Source organism: Sinohyriopsis cumingii, chromosome 9, assembly GCF_028554795.1.
Source record: "Sinohyriopsis cumingii isolate HCF-2022 chromosome 9, ASM2855479v2, whole genome shotgun sequence".
Taxonomy (NCBI): Eukaryota; Metazoa; Mollusca; class Bivalvia; order Unionida; family Unionidae; genus Sinohyriopsis; species Sinohyriopsis cumingii.
Genome location: NC_142969.1, coordinates 118,640 through 138,327, shown reverse-complemented (window position 1 = coordinate 138,327; position 19,688 = coordinate 118,640). Strand labels below are relative to the sequence as shown.

General features: G+C 40.6%; 1 protein-coding gene across 1 annotated transcript in view; it reads right to left on the bottom strand.

Moving 5' to 3' along the window:
* The window catches only part of LOC149791148 (zinc transporter ZIP4-like), a 104,327-nt gene that overhangs the window by 20,764 nt on the left and 63,875 nt on the right, over positions 1-19,688 (bottom strand). The window contains exons 7-8 of the mRNA XM_089969596.1: positions 18,076-18,245; positions 15,638-15,746 (exon numbers count right to left, since the gene is read on the bottom strand). Of these exons, the coding sequence (XP_089825722.1) occupies positions 15,638-15,746; positions 18,076-18,245 (279 nt within the window). The remainder of the gene's footprint in view (positions 1-15,637; positions 15,747-18,075; positions 18,246-19,688) is intronic.

Sequence of the window (19,688 nt, the reverse complement as noted above, 5' to 3'; positions counted from 1 at the left end):
GACCGCGTCGATGTCATTGCCCCCCTGCTGCTAAGGAGTTATTTACAATGAGGGTCTTTATGATCTTACAATTTAACCGAATATTTGGTCGAGTCCGATACGATATCGTGTCCGAGGGTCATGTAAATTTATCGTTACAAATCCATGTGGGGTCGACTGAGCATGACTAAAAAAGTTTCGAAAAACATTAAAGTCCATGTCACCGCCGCACCATGTCTGCCAAATATTTCGTAGCGTGTGTGTATCAACGCCGTTGAATACAGCAAGAATATTACAGTTGTCTCTGATTACTTTTGGAATCTGAGTGTATCGTTGAGTGACATATATCACGTCAGTGTTTTTATGCCTGCCTCTGGAAAATATCCTAGCTGGGTTTTTTTGATTGTCTAACATAACATCATCGTACACGACTAGATTGTTAACGTCGCCATCAATATCATCGATACCTGGTGCATCATTGATATCTGTAATAAACTCGATGACATTTTTTTTAGCGATCGCTGATGCATTCTCGTTGAAATCTTTCAACACCTCGTAGCATCGTTGATCATCTACGCTAGGGGCGATTAAATACAACTTATCCCACTTCATCCATCTCATTATTAAATTAAGTAACAATTGCGTCTTGCCGGATCCAGATGGTCCGATGATAATCATCCGGATCGAGTTTGGTAACGCTGCAACATGCTTAACTGGTTCTCTTGTTTTAGTCGCTGAAAAGTCAATTATATTCATGTCTCTATATATAAATTATGGATCTATATTGTGTAAAGTGTAGAGTGCGTACTGGCACAAATGATATGACAACCGCTACAACAAGAAATAACAGATTGGCGCTTACTGGTAAGTGTGTACAATGCGGTACAAAGAAATTTAGATTTATTTCTATTAGACCCGGAGATGTTTTAAAAAAAAGCGAGGAGGTGACATCGCAGCCAAATTGGCAAAACTCCCCGGAACACCGTGGGCAAAGTATCCAGGAGAAAAACACCTCCCAGGATATAACTACTGTGGCCCCGGAACACGATTAGATATTAGACTCGATGATCAAAATCAGCCCAAACCCGGTGAGTATCCAATAAACGCTATCGATAAGGCGTGTCATGCTCATGATGTTGCTTACAAAAGTAGCGATCTGCAACAGCGTCATATCGCGGATGTAAAATTAATTCACGCGCTAAATGCTATTCCTGATAAATCCGTCAAAGAAAAATTGGCCTCATGGTTGGTAAAATCGGCTATGAAAGGTAAATTAATGATTGGCGCTGGTAATTAATAACAATCATCCAAGAAAAACGATGGATTCCATCTATTATTCTCCGAGAGGATACTGGAAGGGGAAGGCCGCAATTGGTAAGCTTGCAAGCGCTGCAAAGGTAACAAAGACCACTGCGGCTAATTGGTTATCCAAACAGGCTATATGGCAAATCTATCTACCACCGCCTAAACAAATCAACTTCTCGCGCTTTGATGTCAGCGTACCTAATGAAGTTCATCAGGCTGATATACTATTTCTGCCGCATGACAACGGTTACAAATACGCGCTAACCGTAGTTGATGTTGCGAGTCGATACAAACAAGCGGAACCGTTGAAAACAAAGTCAGCAACTGAAGTAGCCGATGCGTTTGAGCGGATTTATCGAAGAGGTCCTCTGCGCTGGCCAAATCTATTACAAGTTGATCCTGGTAGTGAATTTCGCGGCGCTGTTTTATCAACGCTGAAACATCATAGCGTCGCGATACGACGAGGTCATACTGCGCTACATCGTGATCAGGCAATTGTTGAACGATTCAATCGGACTCTCGCTGAACGGTTATTTGGATATCAATACGCGAAGGAATTCATCCAAGAAAAACGATCTCGTGAATGGGTTAAAAGGTTGCCAGGTGTAATTGTAGCGTTAAATAACGAGATTACCCGAGTAATCAACATGAAGCCCAGCGACGCGATTAAATACGAGTATATACCCGGAAAATTAAAAATAAATAGCGTTTCTAAGCCGATTCTTGGCGATGTCACTGTTAGATATCTATATGAACCAGGAGAGCTTGAAGGCGGTAAAAAAAGGGCTACCGATCCTATTTGGAGTGTTACCACACATAACATATCAACGATAACACGATCAACTGGTAGACCACCGATCTATAGACTGGATTCAACTGCTCCTCAGCGCGGATTTACACGCGAGCAACTACAAGTGATACCTAACGATACTCAATTACCCCCACGTGGTCTTAACTAGCGCCGTTGCGTCTATTGCACTCAAGACAGGTCAACCTCACATTGTTTTTGACATGACCGAGACTGTTATCGATCCTATCCACGGTAAATTGGCGAGTGTCTTTATCCGAATAACGCCAACTCATTATACAATTGCAACTCGCGCAGTGATTATTCTGTTGTTGTCGTAGCGAGATTATTAATTCGGCATCAATATCAAAACGCCGCTGTTTTTTTTTATCCTGTTGGCGGTAACCCGAGAGTTTTCTATCAATGACGCTTGCATCGATGGTGACTTTGTCGCCGGCTTCGTCAGTGACTCCGTCACCGGCTCCGTCAATAACAATTCTTCGAAGCTGATTTATCCTCCGTACTCTGGACACTGCAAGATAGACTAGATTCGACCATTCGATGCGATTATCAACTATCCAAACAATTGTGTCCGTGATGGTTAGTCCCTGCGAGGAATGTATTGTTGTTGCGTATCCTAGCGTCCACGGGGATTTATCAGCACGTAGCGCGTCCTCGACGACACCGATATCAACGAGCACGATATCATTCAGCACGAGAATTTGTTTTTTTGTCCCCGACGCTGTCGGGGCTGGAATTTCAACTTCAATGTTTTGCCGCCGTGTGTCCGCGGGTCTATAACATAACGGCACTGGACGCGTTGGAAACTTTTCCTTATGCAACGTAAACAACTTCCGCTGAAGTGTGTCTCTGACTATCTTTCTACTCGCTACAATCAAATCGTTTGGTCTCCATGTTTCCCAGAATTCATTTAACGGCGTTTCCGGAATTACCTCGCGGATTATTTCACATTGAATTCTATCCGGCTGTAATCTGATTAGTTTCTTAACCTCGCGCAGTTGTTCATCAAGTGCTCGGTAATCAGTATCGGTTTCTTCATAATAGTCCACAAAACCCTTTAACCAATCATGTGGGCCCTCGCCGACAAATGGTGGTGGTTGGCCATGGTCGCCACACATGATTACCGCTGTATTCGCGCGCAGCAACCACTCAAGAAACATTTGTAAAGTATCTAACGAAACAGTACATATCTCATCCCAAATGATAACCCCAGGAATAAATTTTTCACCCATTCGATCAGGAGTCCACTCACCGCCGCTGTATCGAAAGAAGCTGTGATAAGTAACGGCGTCAACATTTCGTTGTTTTATCTCTCGCGCTAGTCTATGGGTCGGTGTAAGCACGATTATACTTGCCCGCGTACGAAATAATTCAATTGCCCGAGTCGTCTTTCCTGACCCTCCACAGCCGCTTAAATAAACTGTTTTGTGTCTACAAATTGGATCAGAACACGATGGTGCATTAGACCATTCTGATAAATTATCACCGCGTAGGTAATTGTTCTCAACGGTGACATCTGCTGACGGGGAATAATCGCGTCGTATTTCTTCTTTAATTCTCCATGTACCCCAACTCTCGTCCGGACTAGTAAACTCGGCTAAGTTTCCCTTATACGCTACGTTAACATAAAACGAATCAACGGCTACTCTAACCGCGGTATCGGGGAATCTATTTATCATCGAGAATAAATTGATAGCGGCATAACCCAGCATAGACGCCCTCAAATGTGGATACGCGGGGCTGTCTCCATCGCCGTAGGTAACAACTGTACCCAACTTTGTTCCATTGGACAAGAAAGCTGTTTTGCAGTTCACGTATCTATTTTTTGCCACTGCGTCCTTGATTACGAAATCATATTCTGCGTCATCTATAATCAACCGTGAGCAATATCGTTTGTAATCGCAGTTTTTTCCACCTTGTGTAAACTTACCAATTATTCTTCTACCGAGATCTTTTGCCTCGTGGTTTCGTTGGTTGAATATCCTCCTGGACCATTCGATGATATATTCCTCGTCGGCATCAATGTGTGCTCTGGACTCGTCAATTATGCTATCTAGACGCTCCGGTTCTGGTAACCAGACTTCAGTCTGCGCCCGGTATGATATAATCGCGTCACTGACAATCAACGAAACTAGCATGCTACAATCAATCATGTACCGTAGCAACGCTATTGGCAGCCACTTTTTTTCAGCCATGTGTCTACCGATCCAAATATAACAACAGCGATGAAGTCCTGCTGCGAATTCAAATGATACTATGCGAGCGAATCCGGTTAAATCAAAATCAGGCAGTGGTCCATTAATAGCAACACGAGTCATTTCATGTCTGGGGTGTCCAAATCGTTTGAAATACTCAGCGGCGGATCCATACCCGAGAAAACTCGCTGGATAACAGGCAACCATATCAACCGAGATCATAGCGTCGCGGTTGTATTCAGTGTTCCATAGTCCACCGTGATAGTATTCCAAACAACTGGATTGTACATCCGGTAGAAATTCCTTGCGCGTTGGTCTCCACGCATTTTTCCTTGCTGCAACATGAGCTACAACCGATGGAATCGTAAAACAATTTGTTAGCAGTTGTTCATCATGCTCTTCAAATTCCATGGCGGTTTTTTTCATCTTGTTGTGAAATGCTTCAGTGCGATATAATTCACCGTTTGGTCTTACAAACTGATCAAAGGTATCCACATCGTTTTCAGCGCTGCGAAGTAACCACACTGATACAGGGTCGTTTTTACACAAGTAGGCAATAGCATCAAATAGTTTCCTCTCCGCGAGAAAACCGTCCTTGGAGAATTGTTCTTCCAGGAATTCTTCGGGTATATACTTTACTGTTCTATCCCGTGGAAATATTGTGATCGCGGGCGTCCATGCGTGTTCGTTATGATCAATAATTTTGATTGGGGCTCCCTTCGATTTATACTTTGATTCGTATAATACTTCACCGGTTATCGTTGTAACGGTTATTGGAAATCTCAACGACGTTTCTAATCTCGCTATGTCGCTGATGGTCGCTCCAGGCTCTTTTACGGTTAGTTCCCACTGGTTGATTTTGCTATGTCGTAAATCAGTCAATTTGTTTCCTCGACATGCATTTGTAAAATGCTCTATTATTCGTTCTGCTACACAATTTATCCCCGTTGACTGTTTCATCGGTTTCAGTTTTCCGATATCAGGTTTCTTATTTAACGGGTATATTCCATAAACAACTGCTGTTTCAGGATACGCTCGTTCATAGTATGGTCTGTCAATTCCGGTTAACAACCCCGGCTTGGAGTCGCGGCTGACAGTGACTGTTTTCTTGTCGCTGAAAACTGGTTCAAATTTATCACGTATGATCCAATCGCCTGATTTCACCCGGACAATGAATTTTACTCTGAAGAAATACCTTTTACCGTCAAGTTGTGATATTATCATTGCTGCGCGGTTGTCGTTCATGGTAGCATCAACAACACCATCAATTCGAAATGTTGACCAACTATGAGATGCACCATCACGTTTGAATTCATCGATACAATCGCGTATTTTATTCAACAGGGTTCTATCGTTTATTAACGCTTTTGGTGTGTCCTTGAGGACTCTATCGAGATTGAACTTAATATTTTTCCGGGGCTTAATTACTGCTAATCTCTCAAACTCATCCATATAATTAAAACAAGTATTTAAATGAAAGAATATAGTATAATGAATAAATGCAAATGGTTGATGATTGGGTCGACAACCCCGTGCAATAAATCATGTAGAGGTGAATTCTGCGGGTATCATTTACAAAGCGTTCGTAATGGTTCTCTTGGCCCCCTCCCGTGCTTGGTTTGCCACGTTGGTGTAAGAGGAAAATCGCAGTTGTGTATCAATTGTGGCGGAAAGCGATACAGGGAACTAAAACGCTATTATGACAAGCGAATTAAAAATGCCGTCATTGACCCCACCGCTGACTTCGTCATCAAAACCCCCCAAGACTACGTTGAAAGATTCATAATTAAACCAAATAATAAATTAGACAAGTAGTATTATTATACAAATGGACCAAGAATTTCAGCCGCATCCCCTGCTCGTCAATTACGAGGCATCTCGCGACGGCATTGTTAGAAACCGCAAACTGAAGAAGCCGGTTGGTACCGTGAATAATCGGGGGTATTTAATGTTTGGTGCCGGAAAGAAGAAGTATTATGTTCATAGGATGGTATATGAAGCGTTTAACGGATTAATCGAGAATGGGCTTGTGATTGATCATATTAATAATAATAAGACTGATAATTCTCTTACAAACCTGCAAGCCATCTCTCAGAGCGAAAATATTAAAAAAGGCCAAACCGGTAAATACCCAAAGAAAGCAAGAGGTGTCAAATCGTTTAATACATCAACGCACGAGGAAAAAACATTTCACTCCATGTATGCGGCAGGAAAATACTTTGACATTTGTAAGGCCTCAATACGAAGAGTAGCAGAAGGAATACAGAATTCAGCGATTTCAAAAAAGACGGATCACAGAATTCGATTTTCATATATAACAGAAATCAGTGAGTGACAAGGTCACCAGCGCCTATGGCGCTGACAAGGTCACCGTGACGAATTGTCTGTTTAATACTTAACACACCTTCGGAATTGATACACGGGGGTTTCATTTTTTTTTATATTTAAAAACAAGATGTTTTATAAGAATAATGAATATCGAAGACATCAATAATATATTAGCCGAGATTTCAAAATTAAAAAATCAAGGAATTGAATTATCTGATGGTCTCGACAGTGAAAAAATATTATCCGATTATGAGATTATTAACGAACAGTCGAAACGGGGGCGTTTTACCCTGGCCCGCGAGTATTTTTTTATTAAACGATTACAACATACGATCAATGAAAACTTGTACCACAATGACGCAAATGCATTCATTGGACTATTTACTGCCGTTGAAATAATACGAAAAAAACTCGGGCGTGTTTATGAACGACGTCGAGAAATCTCTAATAAAATTAAAAACATTAGAAGGATTATAGACGAAAACTCCGTGGAACCCCCGATGGTACACTCGGCGGAAAATTAGAAATTACGGAGCAATTGCAATAATGGTAGGCGAATCACTTACTACTCGGCTAGCCAGAGAGCGGCTAGCAGCGCTTAAAAAGTTCATACCGTTACGAGACAGGGTCCGAGAACAACTTCAAACGCGGCAACAACTACAAACTGATTTTGCTGTTGGAAGTGAACAGTTATTTACCCCGGTAACTAAAGCAACTAAGGATGTTACAGCGGCAACTGTACCCGTCCTCGATGCGCTTGAAAAGATAGCGGCAGAGACAAAACAAACAAAAAGGTCTTTAGAAACACTAGCGGCTGCTACAACACGGAGGCCACCACCACTCGCTATAACCGAACCACAAGAACCCTATGTTACAATGGCCGACGAAGAAGAATTAGGTGCTACTGCGAAAGAACCAGAAGAAGAAATACCAGAAGAAATACCAGAAGAAGAAATACCGGAAGAAAAAGAGGGGAACATACCCCGTATTGTACTCAAGAAGAACACAATAGATCAAATTAGAGGCTTCAGCAGCAGGGAAGAATTAATTAATTTTACTGCCAACAATTTTGCTAAGAGCATACGAGATAAGAAGCATATCAATAGCGGTTACGAGAAAAATATAAAGTCGTTAAAGGACTGGGCAAGAATAGTGTATTTAGCGAGTAAACATAAAGAAGCATTACCACATCGTGGTGATCCCGATTACGATGAATTCCACAAGGAAGTTAAGAGTATAACACCAAAAAAAGGAAAAGGATACTCTGTTGGTAAAGAATCCTACGGCGTTACCTGTCCTGGTAGTGTTCTCAGTGATATATCACGGCTAGAGGTACTAATTGGAGGAAAACGAGCCGGAAATAACTCTCCGGAAATAATCAATGAGGCCGCTGATATTTGCAAGCGTTTATTTGCAGGCGGTATTATGGACATTAATGCATATCGAACGCTCATAGACGAACTCGTGGATGATTAATTGGAAAACTGGTGTTTTTAATAAGGATGATCATACACTACAACCACGATAAACCAGTACTCGTCTACGTGGTAAACTCGCGATTGTCTGTTTACCGCGCGTACTATGGAGATGGTCTCGGTAGCACCATTGCGGGGTTATTTACAAGAATGGCTCCAAAAGTAGCGCCGTTAGCCAAACAATTAGGAATGAAGGCTATTGATGTTATTCGTGATAAGGGAATCAGCGCTATTGGAGATGTTGCCGGAAAGGCGCTTTCAGCCGCGCGGGACAAACTAATGTCATTGGTGAAATCTAGGGGATTTTCAAAAAGAAAACAGAAACCACCGGTAATGCCATCAACGACAGTGATGCCTGCAAATGTCAGTAAAGTAATAAATAACGCCGTGGAAGAAAAATTAGAGTCGTTGGCGACGACTCAGTCGTTGGCGACGACTCCGTCGTTGGCGACTTCGCCATCCGCCGATGCGGCAACCAACGCGCTCATGAACGCGATAGCGGGAAGTGGTTTAAATTCAAAGAATTTACGACGAAAAAATCGCAATTGAAAACATCAACATGATAAATAATAGAATGTTTGCGCGTACCGCTGATCCCGCGTTTGATATGGATGCCCCAGTGCGCAGGGATGATTCTGTCCGTGATTATCAATATTATTCTTATTATGCAGCGCAACCTGACCTACGATCGCGAATTGAACTTCAAGTCCAAGATACCAGTAAATACTTTCTGCCGTGTGAAGCGTTTATCGAAATCGAGGGAGAACTCGTGACAAATGCCGCCGATAATGCACCATACCCAAATGACCATCGTGTTCGAGTTGGCTTCGTCAACAACGGTATCATGGCGTTATTTGAGAGCGCCAGATATCTTATTGACGGGCGAGAAATTGAATCAATAGAACGCGAGGTTGATGTTGCAACGACGATAATTGGGTTAGCGAGATATTCAGATGATTATACAAGATCGGCGGGCCCATCTATGATGTTTGCGAAGGACACCACCGATAATGCTGACCATCTTCAGTACATCAACGTGCTGATGGGAAAAGATACCGCAATTGATCAGGTTGAAGCAAATAACCCAGACCGCAGAGTAAAACCAAACGCTGATTTCACTGTTATAAAAAGTCTTAACGATAATTACAATATGGGATTCGCAGCACGAGTAGGGATGTTGCAAAGACCACGCCGACAGTTTTCATGCGCGATTCCACTCCATCACATATTCGGATTCTGCAGAAATGTCAGGAAGGTTATCTATGGGGCTAAGCATACAATCGCGCTGACGCGAAGGGGCGATGATAACAATGCAATATGGCGTGCTGCTGGCGTCGCTGCCGGTAAAGTCGTTTTAACTAAAATGGCATTGTGGATGCCGGTGCTGACTCCATCAGTTACCACGGAAGCACGATTGTTAGCATTTATGGAACAGGGGGGGAAATCGTTGTTGAGTTGGCTAGCGGTAACAACTGATGCTAAAGAGGATAACGTCGCCGATACGTTTACATGGCACCTGGCATCAAAACAGGGTGTTTCAGCCCCGCGTCATATATTCATAGCGCTACAGAATAGGGAACGATTGGGTAATCAAGAACGCAGCCATATGATATTTGATCAATTAGGAGTCATGGAGGTTTCGCTGAGAATAAACGGACAACAGGAACCATCCGAGGATATACAGCTTAATTACGGTGACAACCATATTGCACGTGTCATCGATTGCTGTCATATATGGGCCGTGATCAAAACGTCGACACCGGTTTGCAAATATCACAACTTGATTTTAAAAACCTGTATCCGATTTATTACTTTTCGTTGGAACATCTTGATTTAACGAGACAATCCGTCGTTGATATACACTTCCGAGCTCGTATAGCCCCGGCTGGTGCCAATTATAGAGCGGTTGCTGTCATTCTCAGCGATAAATCAATGCTGCTAGAAGGTGTTGGTGGACGAATGAGAATCGTTGATGCGCCAGTAGAAAACATGTAATTGAAAGCACAAAACGCGTTTACAATAAAATGTCGTATAGTGTCGTCAGTGTAGAGTTGACTGATGGTCAAGTCAAGAAATTACGATCAAAGTCGGCTAAACAATGCGGGACCACAATAACGCTGAAGCCGTCACAGATGGCGGGTGGTAATCATAAGATATCGTTGACGGCGCGTCAAATAAAACATTTCAATGATGCGATGAAGAATAAAAAGGGTGTTCAAATAGATTTTTCAGCCGCAGCAATTAAAAACATGGAAAAGACCGGTGGGATATTTCCGCTGTTAGCTGCGATTCCAGCGTTGATTGCCGCGGCCGCACCAGCAGTGGCGAAGGCGGCGGCGTTAGGAGCCGTTGGTACCGCGGCGGGAATGGCATTGAAGAAGGCAACCGGGAAAGGCTACAAAAAAAAACGAACCGTGACCGGAAAGGGTCTAAGACTACCGGGAACCCCGTATTCATGGTACTCGGGAAAGGGTCTAAGACTACCGGGAACCGTTTATTGACTCGGGAGTCAATGACTCCTGAGTCTATGACTCCTATGTCTAATTTTGATTTAATAGACGCTGAAAACGCGTTAGCGATAAAAAACTTCAGAGGTGTTTTCATGAGGGATCAATTACCGACAAAACCAAGAAATATTGAAACCGGTATAATTAACCTCGATAAATCCTCCGGAGCGGGGACTCATTGGGTTGCGTACGCGATTGATCCGCGTGCGATTGTCTATTTTGATTCATACGGGTTAGCTCCGCCGAAAGAGTTCATGCGGTATGTCCGGGCGTGTTCAGCCCGGGTTTTTTATTCCACGCTGCCAACACAGCGATTAAGTGACCCACCGATATGTGGTCGTGAGGTATTGAACGTACTCGCGGCGATTTCATCATCGCGGAAACCACCTCATGTGGTTGTAAACGAATACACTAGTGGGGTCGTAGAAGCTCAACGGATTTTAGAGAATAACATTTACAATAATAATGATTGATATTTGGGGACGATCGGTTTCGGCGCTGAAAAAACCCACGGAAACGGCCGCCACCGATGACATAAAAAAACTAATTGAGGATGAAATCGCTGATACGTTGAATTTAACAAGTGTTGACCCAGGCGAAATAGTTGTATTTCAAGACCGTCAGGGTAAATTGAAATCCGGTAATGTGTCACTGAATGACGTTTTAATACGAAAGCGTGATACCGCCGAGGACACTATCGCGTTGTTTACCAGCGACGGACGAATCAAACCGGGTGAATCCATCTTGACGATAAATGGAAAAATAAGTACACTTGGCGAAAATTATATAACCATGTCAAATTCGTTAAAGGGTTTACATAGTGAATTTAACTTGCATGAAAAACAGTTCGAGGGGGTACAAGTATCTGTCGTCGGTATGCAATTCATTATCAGTAGTTTTTTTGGAACCACGACGATAACCGAACCAAATCTTGAAACAATAAGAAATGCTATTTTGGAGTTTACGGCGATGTCAGCCAATTTATCCTCGTTACGAAAAAATGTTAACAAGATTGATAGCGCCGTTGATAAATTCTTTGGTAAAAAAAATATCAAACCGGATGAAATCACAATAACTATAAATGATATCACTGCGTATAGACAGGAAATAGAAACAATCAAATTTACTGTTGAAGCGATTAGAAAAGAACTATTGAGAACAGAGCAATCCGAAAAAATAAAAATCCCTCATGAGAATATCATCAACACAGTATACACAATTCAGCATGGATCATTCGATTGGACTCCTACACAGAATACAGTAGATATCACCGCAACTGTTAAGGGTATTTATCGATTGACATTGATTTCGGCGATGCAGTTTAGTATATCATCGTCGAGTTCATCCGGGTTTAACAATACAATATCAACAATTATAGACAAGGACGCAACTGAACGGTTTGTGATTAAGGCCGTTGATAGCAGTATATTTAGGACAGACATTACATGGTATGTGGAATTTGTAGCGAATCTAAGTAATTAAAAACACTAGCTCTTTTAAAATAAAAATGACCACCAAGGAAATTGAATCAGAGGTATCACCGACGTCACATCAATATCGATTCGATACCGCAAAAGAATTTTCCGCGAATTTGAAAACGCTTTCCGAACAATACCGTGCAAAAATAAAAAAATACCGTCGTAAAATAACCGCCATCGACGCGGTCGTGTACTCGGTGTCGGGTATAGTAGCTGGCGCCGGTGTTATTTTATCCACGGTGACCACGATAGCCCCGATCGCTGTTCCAATCGCTGTCTCCGCAATGACAACAATTGCTGGAGTCGCCAACGCAATCACTAGGAAGATATCATCGTGTTTTCAGAAAAAACTCAACGAGTATACAGTAAAACATCAAATAGTATCCGACGCGTACTCGAAATTATCCGGGTTGATCTCGTTGTCAATTGATAATTTGTTCGTATCCGATGTTGAATTCTCCACGATGGTCCAGTTGTATAGCTCCGCGATGTCAAAAATCGAGGATTTTCAACTGGAAGCCGAAACCACCTGGTTGTTGAAATTAGACACTAAAGAAAACGAATAATAATAATGTCGCTGAACCCCGAGGGGGTTCAATTACTTCAGCGGATCGCGGAGAACACCACTCCGGTACAAACAAATATGATATCGATAACGTCAACGAAACCCGAATTCAGTGTGAACTTCCCATCGCCGGTTCCAGTGAAGGAAATAGCGCTGGCAAAATTGCGAGTATATCACAGTTGGCCTAATATTCGAGCAGACGCATTTAACGGACAACAACCTAATAACTCGCTGGTTTTTGCATGGACAAATAAGCCCGATGGGACCCCAGACTGGAATGAGGTTACAATACCAACTGGGTCATACCAAATAGAACAAATCAATAAAGAATTTCAACGCAGGATAAAATCGATCACAGGAAAAGAATCAAAAATCGCTATTACGGTTCATGAACCGACGTTATCGTCAACGATTGAAATAAACACACCGGGGTATATGGTTGATATTTATAACAGTTCAATAAGAACCATACTAGGTTGGCCTAAGAATCCACCCGCGGACTTGCACACGAATGAGAAATCGTATCATGAGATTAATCCCGGGTATCGAGATAATTTGTCTATTACGAAAAACACGTCATTACCCAGCAGGTTTATATTTCAAGACATGGACGCCATGCAGTGGTATTTTCAGTATGACAAAACCCCTGAATCGATCGTCGTATTAACAGTTAATTTAAATGATATCACTAATGCGTTTGCCGAGATTAATTATATTTACCATTCACAACTAGAACAACTACGGCAAACAAAAACACGAAAACACGTTGAGGTGTTAAATCAACTTATATCAGACATGGAATATATCAATGAACGAATCGTTAAAATAATATCCGCTAACAGCGATGGTAATAAACAAAAACTCCTAACCGAGTATAATATCACAGAAGCCGATTTACCCGATTTAAAGTTTTCAGGATACAACGCACCAGAACTAAGAAAATCTCTTAATGATTTTCTCGGTCCATCAACTCATATCCTCAGACACGATAACGGGGATGATGGTAGGCATATTGCCCCGTACAACGTAAATATCGCATCGGTGATAGCAATCAATCTAGTGTGTGATGCTATCGAAGGGAGTTACCAGGTGGATACCAATCAATCAAATCAAGCTCAACAGGGATATATCCTTTATTCATTTTCACCAACAGCCCCTCCGGGATATTTAATCGTTGAGAATCCGATTAATCCGGTCTATATGCGATGCCATGATCGGTTTTTAACGAGAATTAATTTTAAACTCACCGATCAGTCAAATAACCTAATTGATCTACAGGAGGAGGAGTTAGTGATCACTCTGTTTGTAAGATCATAAAGACCCTCATTGTAAATAACTCCTTAGCAGCAGGGGGGCAATGACATCGACGCGGTCGTCGACGTGCTTACCGGACGCTGACGACGCTGGGGATCGACGCGCAGAAGGTGTTAATTAAACCAAATGACGTCACCATCGTGTAGGATGGACCGACGTCGTTTTTTTTTTACCAGGCGCTGACGACACTAGATCGTTGAGTGCAGAAAGTAATAATTAAGCAAAATAACGATTGGACAAAATGTCCGATTCGCCCCCTCTGCTGCTACTGAACCTAAAATTTTTGGATGCCCAAACATTGTCCATCACTTTTACTCTCAGTTTTGTTTCATATTTGATATTCTGGTTTGATACAACAAAATAGCCCTGAATTCAAAAGTCATACACAACAAGGATCAATTTTACAACTATTGTCATTGCCATGTGGAATTGAATGCAGGAATGAATTTGATCTCTGTGTATTCCAATGTGGTGGAGTACAACATGGCGGGAAACACAGCTGCTCGATTACTGAGAGTCATTCATTTCAAAGTGCATCTTGCCGACAATGCTTACAAGGAAGGTGGAAACATGTATCAAGTTCACCATTAATTTGTACAGCCTCAGTATTTGCCTGTTAGTAAGTTATATTTTGACAGGGTCTACATTGGTATAAATGGAGATCAGGGACAAAATATTCAGTTCTTCAAAGGAAAAGTCAGGGTGAAACTACATTTTCGAAAAACGTCTGTCTGGTGAATTGTAAACCATGTATCATGTTCACCGAGGAGTCGCTCGGCAATGGGGACAATGGTTCGGAAAAATGCTCAAATCTGCTTTTAGTATGGTGACTCTCTTCTTAACTTTATGGGATAAGGCGAGAAAGGAAAAGGAGAATGAGAGGAAACAACAAGATTTGGAATGAAGGATTGAGAACTGGTAAAAGGTTAAGGAAAAGTTTAGAAAGATGGGACATCCAGACTAGGTGCCTTAAAGTTTCTAGGATCCATCAAGAGATGGTGGAAGAACTGGAGGTAAGGGTGGAAATAGAAGAAACTAACTGGCCCTTTTCAGGGCCACTACCATGCTTAAAAAAAGATCATATTTCACTCTTGCCAAAAATGTGTTTTGTCTCTGTGTTGTGTGTCTATGTTCATTTGTGTGTTTACAATTTAACCTTAATAGTCCTTTCCCTATCCCATTTGATCCTATCAACCCTTCTGTCCGATCAACCCATTCACATGTTCAACCTATGAATCCCTTTCACATAGGATTTTCCAACCCCCATATAGTGACGTATTGAAGTCAACTCAAACACTGTTACTAAGTTCCTACCCGATTGAGGTGGGCCTCTTCTAAAATTGTTCCCATTTTAAACCAAGTGCAGTGACGTCACCAATGTTATATTCCTCTTGTCACTAACAGCCCCCTCCCCCAATGTTAAATTCACATTGTCACTAGCAACCTTCCTCTTTTTAAATTTACCCTTGTCGGTAGCAGCCTCCCTTTGGCATATATTGCTATTAATGTTTGTTGGCAATTTTAGACAATGTTTGCATGCATATAAATTTTTGTCAATCCATTTCACTCGGTATTATAGAAGCACAGACAGAAAATGCTTTTTGATGTGTTGCAAATTATTACTTTTCCACTACTTACGAGAGAGAGAGAGAGAGAGAGAGAGAGAGAGAGAGATTGTATGACCTGCAAGAGTGACCATCCCGTACCAGATGTACTCCTCAACAACTATGGGCCCTGCTGAATGTACTTGACCTGCCTCTGCTTGTGAGTCATGATCATGAGCTCCGAAAACCTGTATACAAACGTGGAACCTACACTCTTTGAAATAAGCACAGCCTACTCAAATACATGCAACCATAATATTAATAATCAAGGTAATGTAGGTCACAGCGAGCTTTGTTTTTAATGGCAGCATATGCATTCTTTGCATACATTTACAACCAAAACCTTGTGGCAGTCAGGACACAATAGGTTTCAACTTAATTTACTACTTTTTATATTGATTTTTCCAACGAGTTCTACCTTTAAAACAAACTAATAGGTATGCTAGCACTGAGTGGAGGAAACATACTAATTTAAACATATATATATATATATATATATATATATATATATATATATATATATATATATATATATATATATATATATATATATATATGTATTCCATAAAACGGTTCAGTAAAATGTGGCCCAATCTGAGCACTCAGATACTCAGGTAGGTATAAACATTGGCATTTTACAGGGATAGTTTCTTGGTCCGACATGTGTTTGTCCAACCGTGTGCATGTTATCTAGACTGTCTTCTACAGGGATATTTTGGCAGCCAGACAACTGTTTGTCTACACATGTATGCCATCCATGCAGCCTTGTAGAGGGATAGTTTGGTGGTTCTTTAAGTGTTTGTCTAACCTTGGTCACCTAGTCAGTCCTGTTGATATGACATTATAATGTCAAGTCTTTATTAACTCTTAAAATTTTCGTTCAGTTTTCACATGTAATGCAATCTGTAAACTACTGTAATTTTGATCCCTACCCTCCCATTACCTATTTAGTGGAAGTGGCATTTGTAAATTATGAGACATCAATCATATATGTTAGGTCAGGGGTTTGTACCGATGACCAAGGATATATAAGGCAAGTGCATTACCACTGAGCCACTCGTGTCCTAAAGTTTTTATCACAATGTTGCATGAAAAAGTTCATGTCTGAATCAATGAGAACTTTGACTCCTTGGATGTATATGAGTGCAAAAAGCTTGCAAAAATGCCAAATTTTCTGTGAAACGATATCAGTCTTTAAATGGCATCATTTTAAACTAGGACGAGGACAGAGTCAGATGCATTTTTTGCATCTGAGCTTCAGTCATTCTTTGACATGTCGAGGAGCTTTGCTAATGAGATATGTACAAGCAATGTACAAACTGAATATGTGTAGATCCAGTTGTTATGAATTAACTGCGTTTTCTATGTTCACATTGGATATAAACAGTTACTTGATACTGATTTGGAATTTTTTACGCATTGATAAATTGTGCGGACTACTTTTGGTTCCCTGTTTTCAGGTCATTTGATGTGAATTTTATCTATATGAACGCCTTACACCCTAATAATAACAACAACCCTAACAGTAACAACAAGCCCCCACCCACCCACTCCTGTGATTTCTGATTAAAAGTTCCACCTCCCAGATTAAATCGACCATCAGAAGGTAAATCAATGTAATTGTACTTCCTGCGCTCCAACACTTAACTCTTTTGCCGAAGAAGGCATAGGACAGGCTTTAGAAGCCAATGTTTGGAAATTACAACATGTTGCCTCGACAATATGTTCCAGCAGCTGTTATTAAAGGTCAGGATCATATGTTAAGCAAGGGATATCACTAAAAATAGACATGAATTTGCTTTCAAAATATCGTAATGCATAGAAGTGACAACTACAAATGCTATAACAACACGTGCCATACGTAAACATAATTCTTGAAAAAAGGAATAACCAGGTTGAAACAGCATCAACCAATGTCATGCATATTAAAATAATGATTATAACAATATATCACTGGCATGACCGGCTATGACACTCTACCCTATATTATTGTATAAAGAATCGATGACTCTTGGCTATCGAAGATTGGGCTTTGTATTCTGTCGCAGTTAAGAGACTAACTAAAGAAAACTTTGACTGAATGTTTTGTTTTGATGAAATCTGCTGATCTGATAACAGAACGAAAGTACATTGGAATTATAAGTATTAAATGATCATGCTTGGGTATTTATTGTAAATTGTTATCTAATCACTCACAAAGATAACACGTATATATGTATATATGTATGTGTGTGTGCATGTATGTATGTATGTATGTATGTATGTCGACATTAAAATAAAATTAGTAAATTGAAGAGTCAATAGGTAAGAAGGTAGGCATATAAATAGGTGAATAGATTGATTGTCACATGATAAGGATTGCAGGTTGGTGAATGGGAAGTAGGTTGGATATGTGGTGTGAAAGGTGGCTAATTAGGTAAGCTGATAGGTACTACTTAATTAATAAAGATAAAAAGAATTTCTGAAAAATTAAATAAAGAATATCTGTTGACAATGATACTATATTAAGGAGATTACCTCAGGAAGCAGATGGAGTATGGGATCGGTAACCAGAGTCCCCACTGCCAGACCCTTGAATACCTCCATCAGAATTTGGAAAACAGATCGCTTGACTACGGGAAGAAATACAGCACCCAATATGGAACACAGACAGACAAGTACTACAGCAACTGTCGCATATCCATATCCTGAGGAAGAAAATATGAAACTGAATCTGTCCATACTTCTGCTGAATTTCAAAGATGTCCTATATAGAAATTTTTTGATATGTCACTCAATTTAATATTATGTTACATTTCTAAACTACTATGCTTAATCTTGTTTAAGGCCGTATTAAGCCATTTCAGGTCATTAAATAAACAGGACTGAACGGTAATAAAGCCATTTCAGGTCATTAAATAAACAGGACTGAACGGAAATAAAGCCATTTCAGGTCATTAAATAAACAGGACTGAACGGTAATAAAGCCATTTCAGGTCATTAAATAAATGGAACTGAACGGAAATAAAGCCATTTCAGGCCATTAAATAAACAGGACTGAACGGAAATAAAGCCATTTCAGGTCATTAAATAAACAGGACTGAACGGAAATAAAGCCATTTCAGGTCATTAAATAAACAGGAATGAACGGTAATAAAGCCATTTCAGGTCATTAAATAAACAGGACTGAACGGAAATAAAGCCATTTCAGGTCATTAAATAAACGGAACTGAACGGAAATAAAGCCATTTTAGGCCATTAAATAAACAGGACTGAACGGAAATAAAGCCATTTTAGGCCATTAAATAAACAGGACTGAACTTAAATGAAACCATTTTCAGGCCATTAAATAAACAGGACTGAATGTAAATGAAGCCATTTCTGGCCCAATAAATAAACAGGACTGAACGTAAATGAAACCATTTCAGGCCATTCAATAAACAGGACTGAATGAAAATGAAGCTATTTACGGCCCATTAAATAAACAGAACTGAATGTAAATGAAGCCAATTTGGGGCCATTAAATAAACAGGACTGAATGGAAATGAAGCTATTTTCGGCCCATTAAATAAACAGGACTGAATGTAAACGAAGCCAATTTTGGGCCATTAAATAAACAGAACTGAATGGAAATGAAGCCATTTTCAGCCCATTAAATAAACAGGACTGAATGTAAATGAAGCCAATTTTGGGCCATTAAATAAACAGGACTGAATGGAAATGAAGCCATTTTTGGGCCATTAAATAAACAGGACTGAATGGAAATGAATCTGTTTTCGGCCCATTAAATAAACAGGACTGAATGTAAATGAAGCCAATTTTGGGCCATTAAATAAACAGGACTGAATGTAAATGAAGCTATTTTCGGCCTATTAAATAAACAGGACTGAATGTAAATGAAGCCAATTTTGGGCCATTAAATAAACAGGACTGAATGTAAATGAAGCTATTTTCGGCCCATTAAATAAACAGGACTGAATGTAAATGAAGCCAATTTTGGGCTATTATATAAACAGGACTGACTGGAAATCAAGCTATTTTCGGCCGTTAAATAAACAGGACTGAATGGAAATGAAGCCAATTTTGGGCCATTAAATAAACAGAGCTGAATGGAAATGAAGCCATTTTCAGCCCATTAAATAGACAGGTCT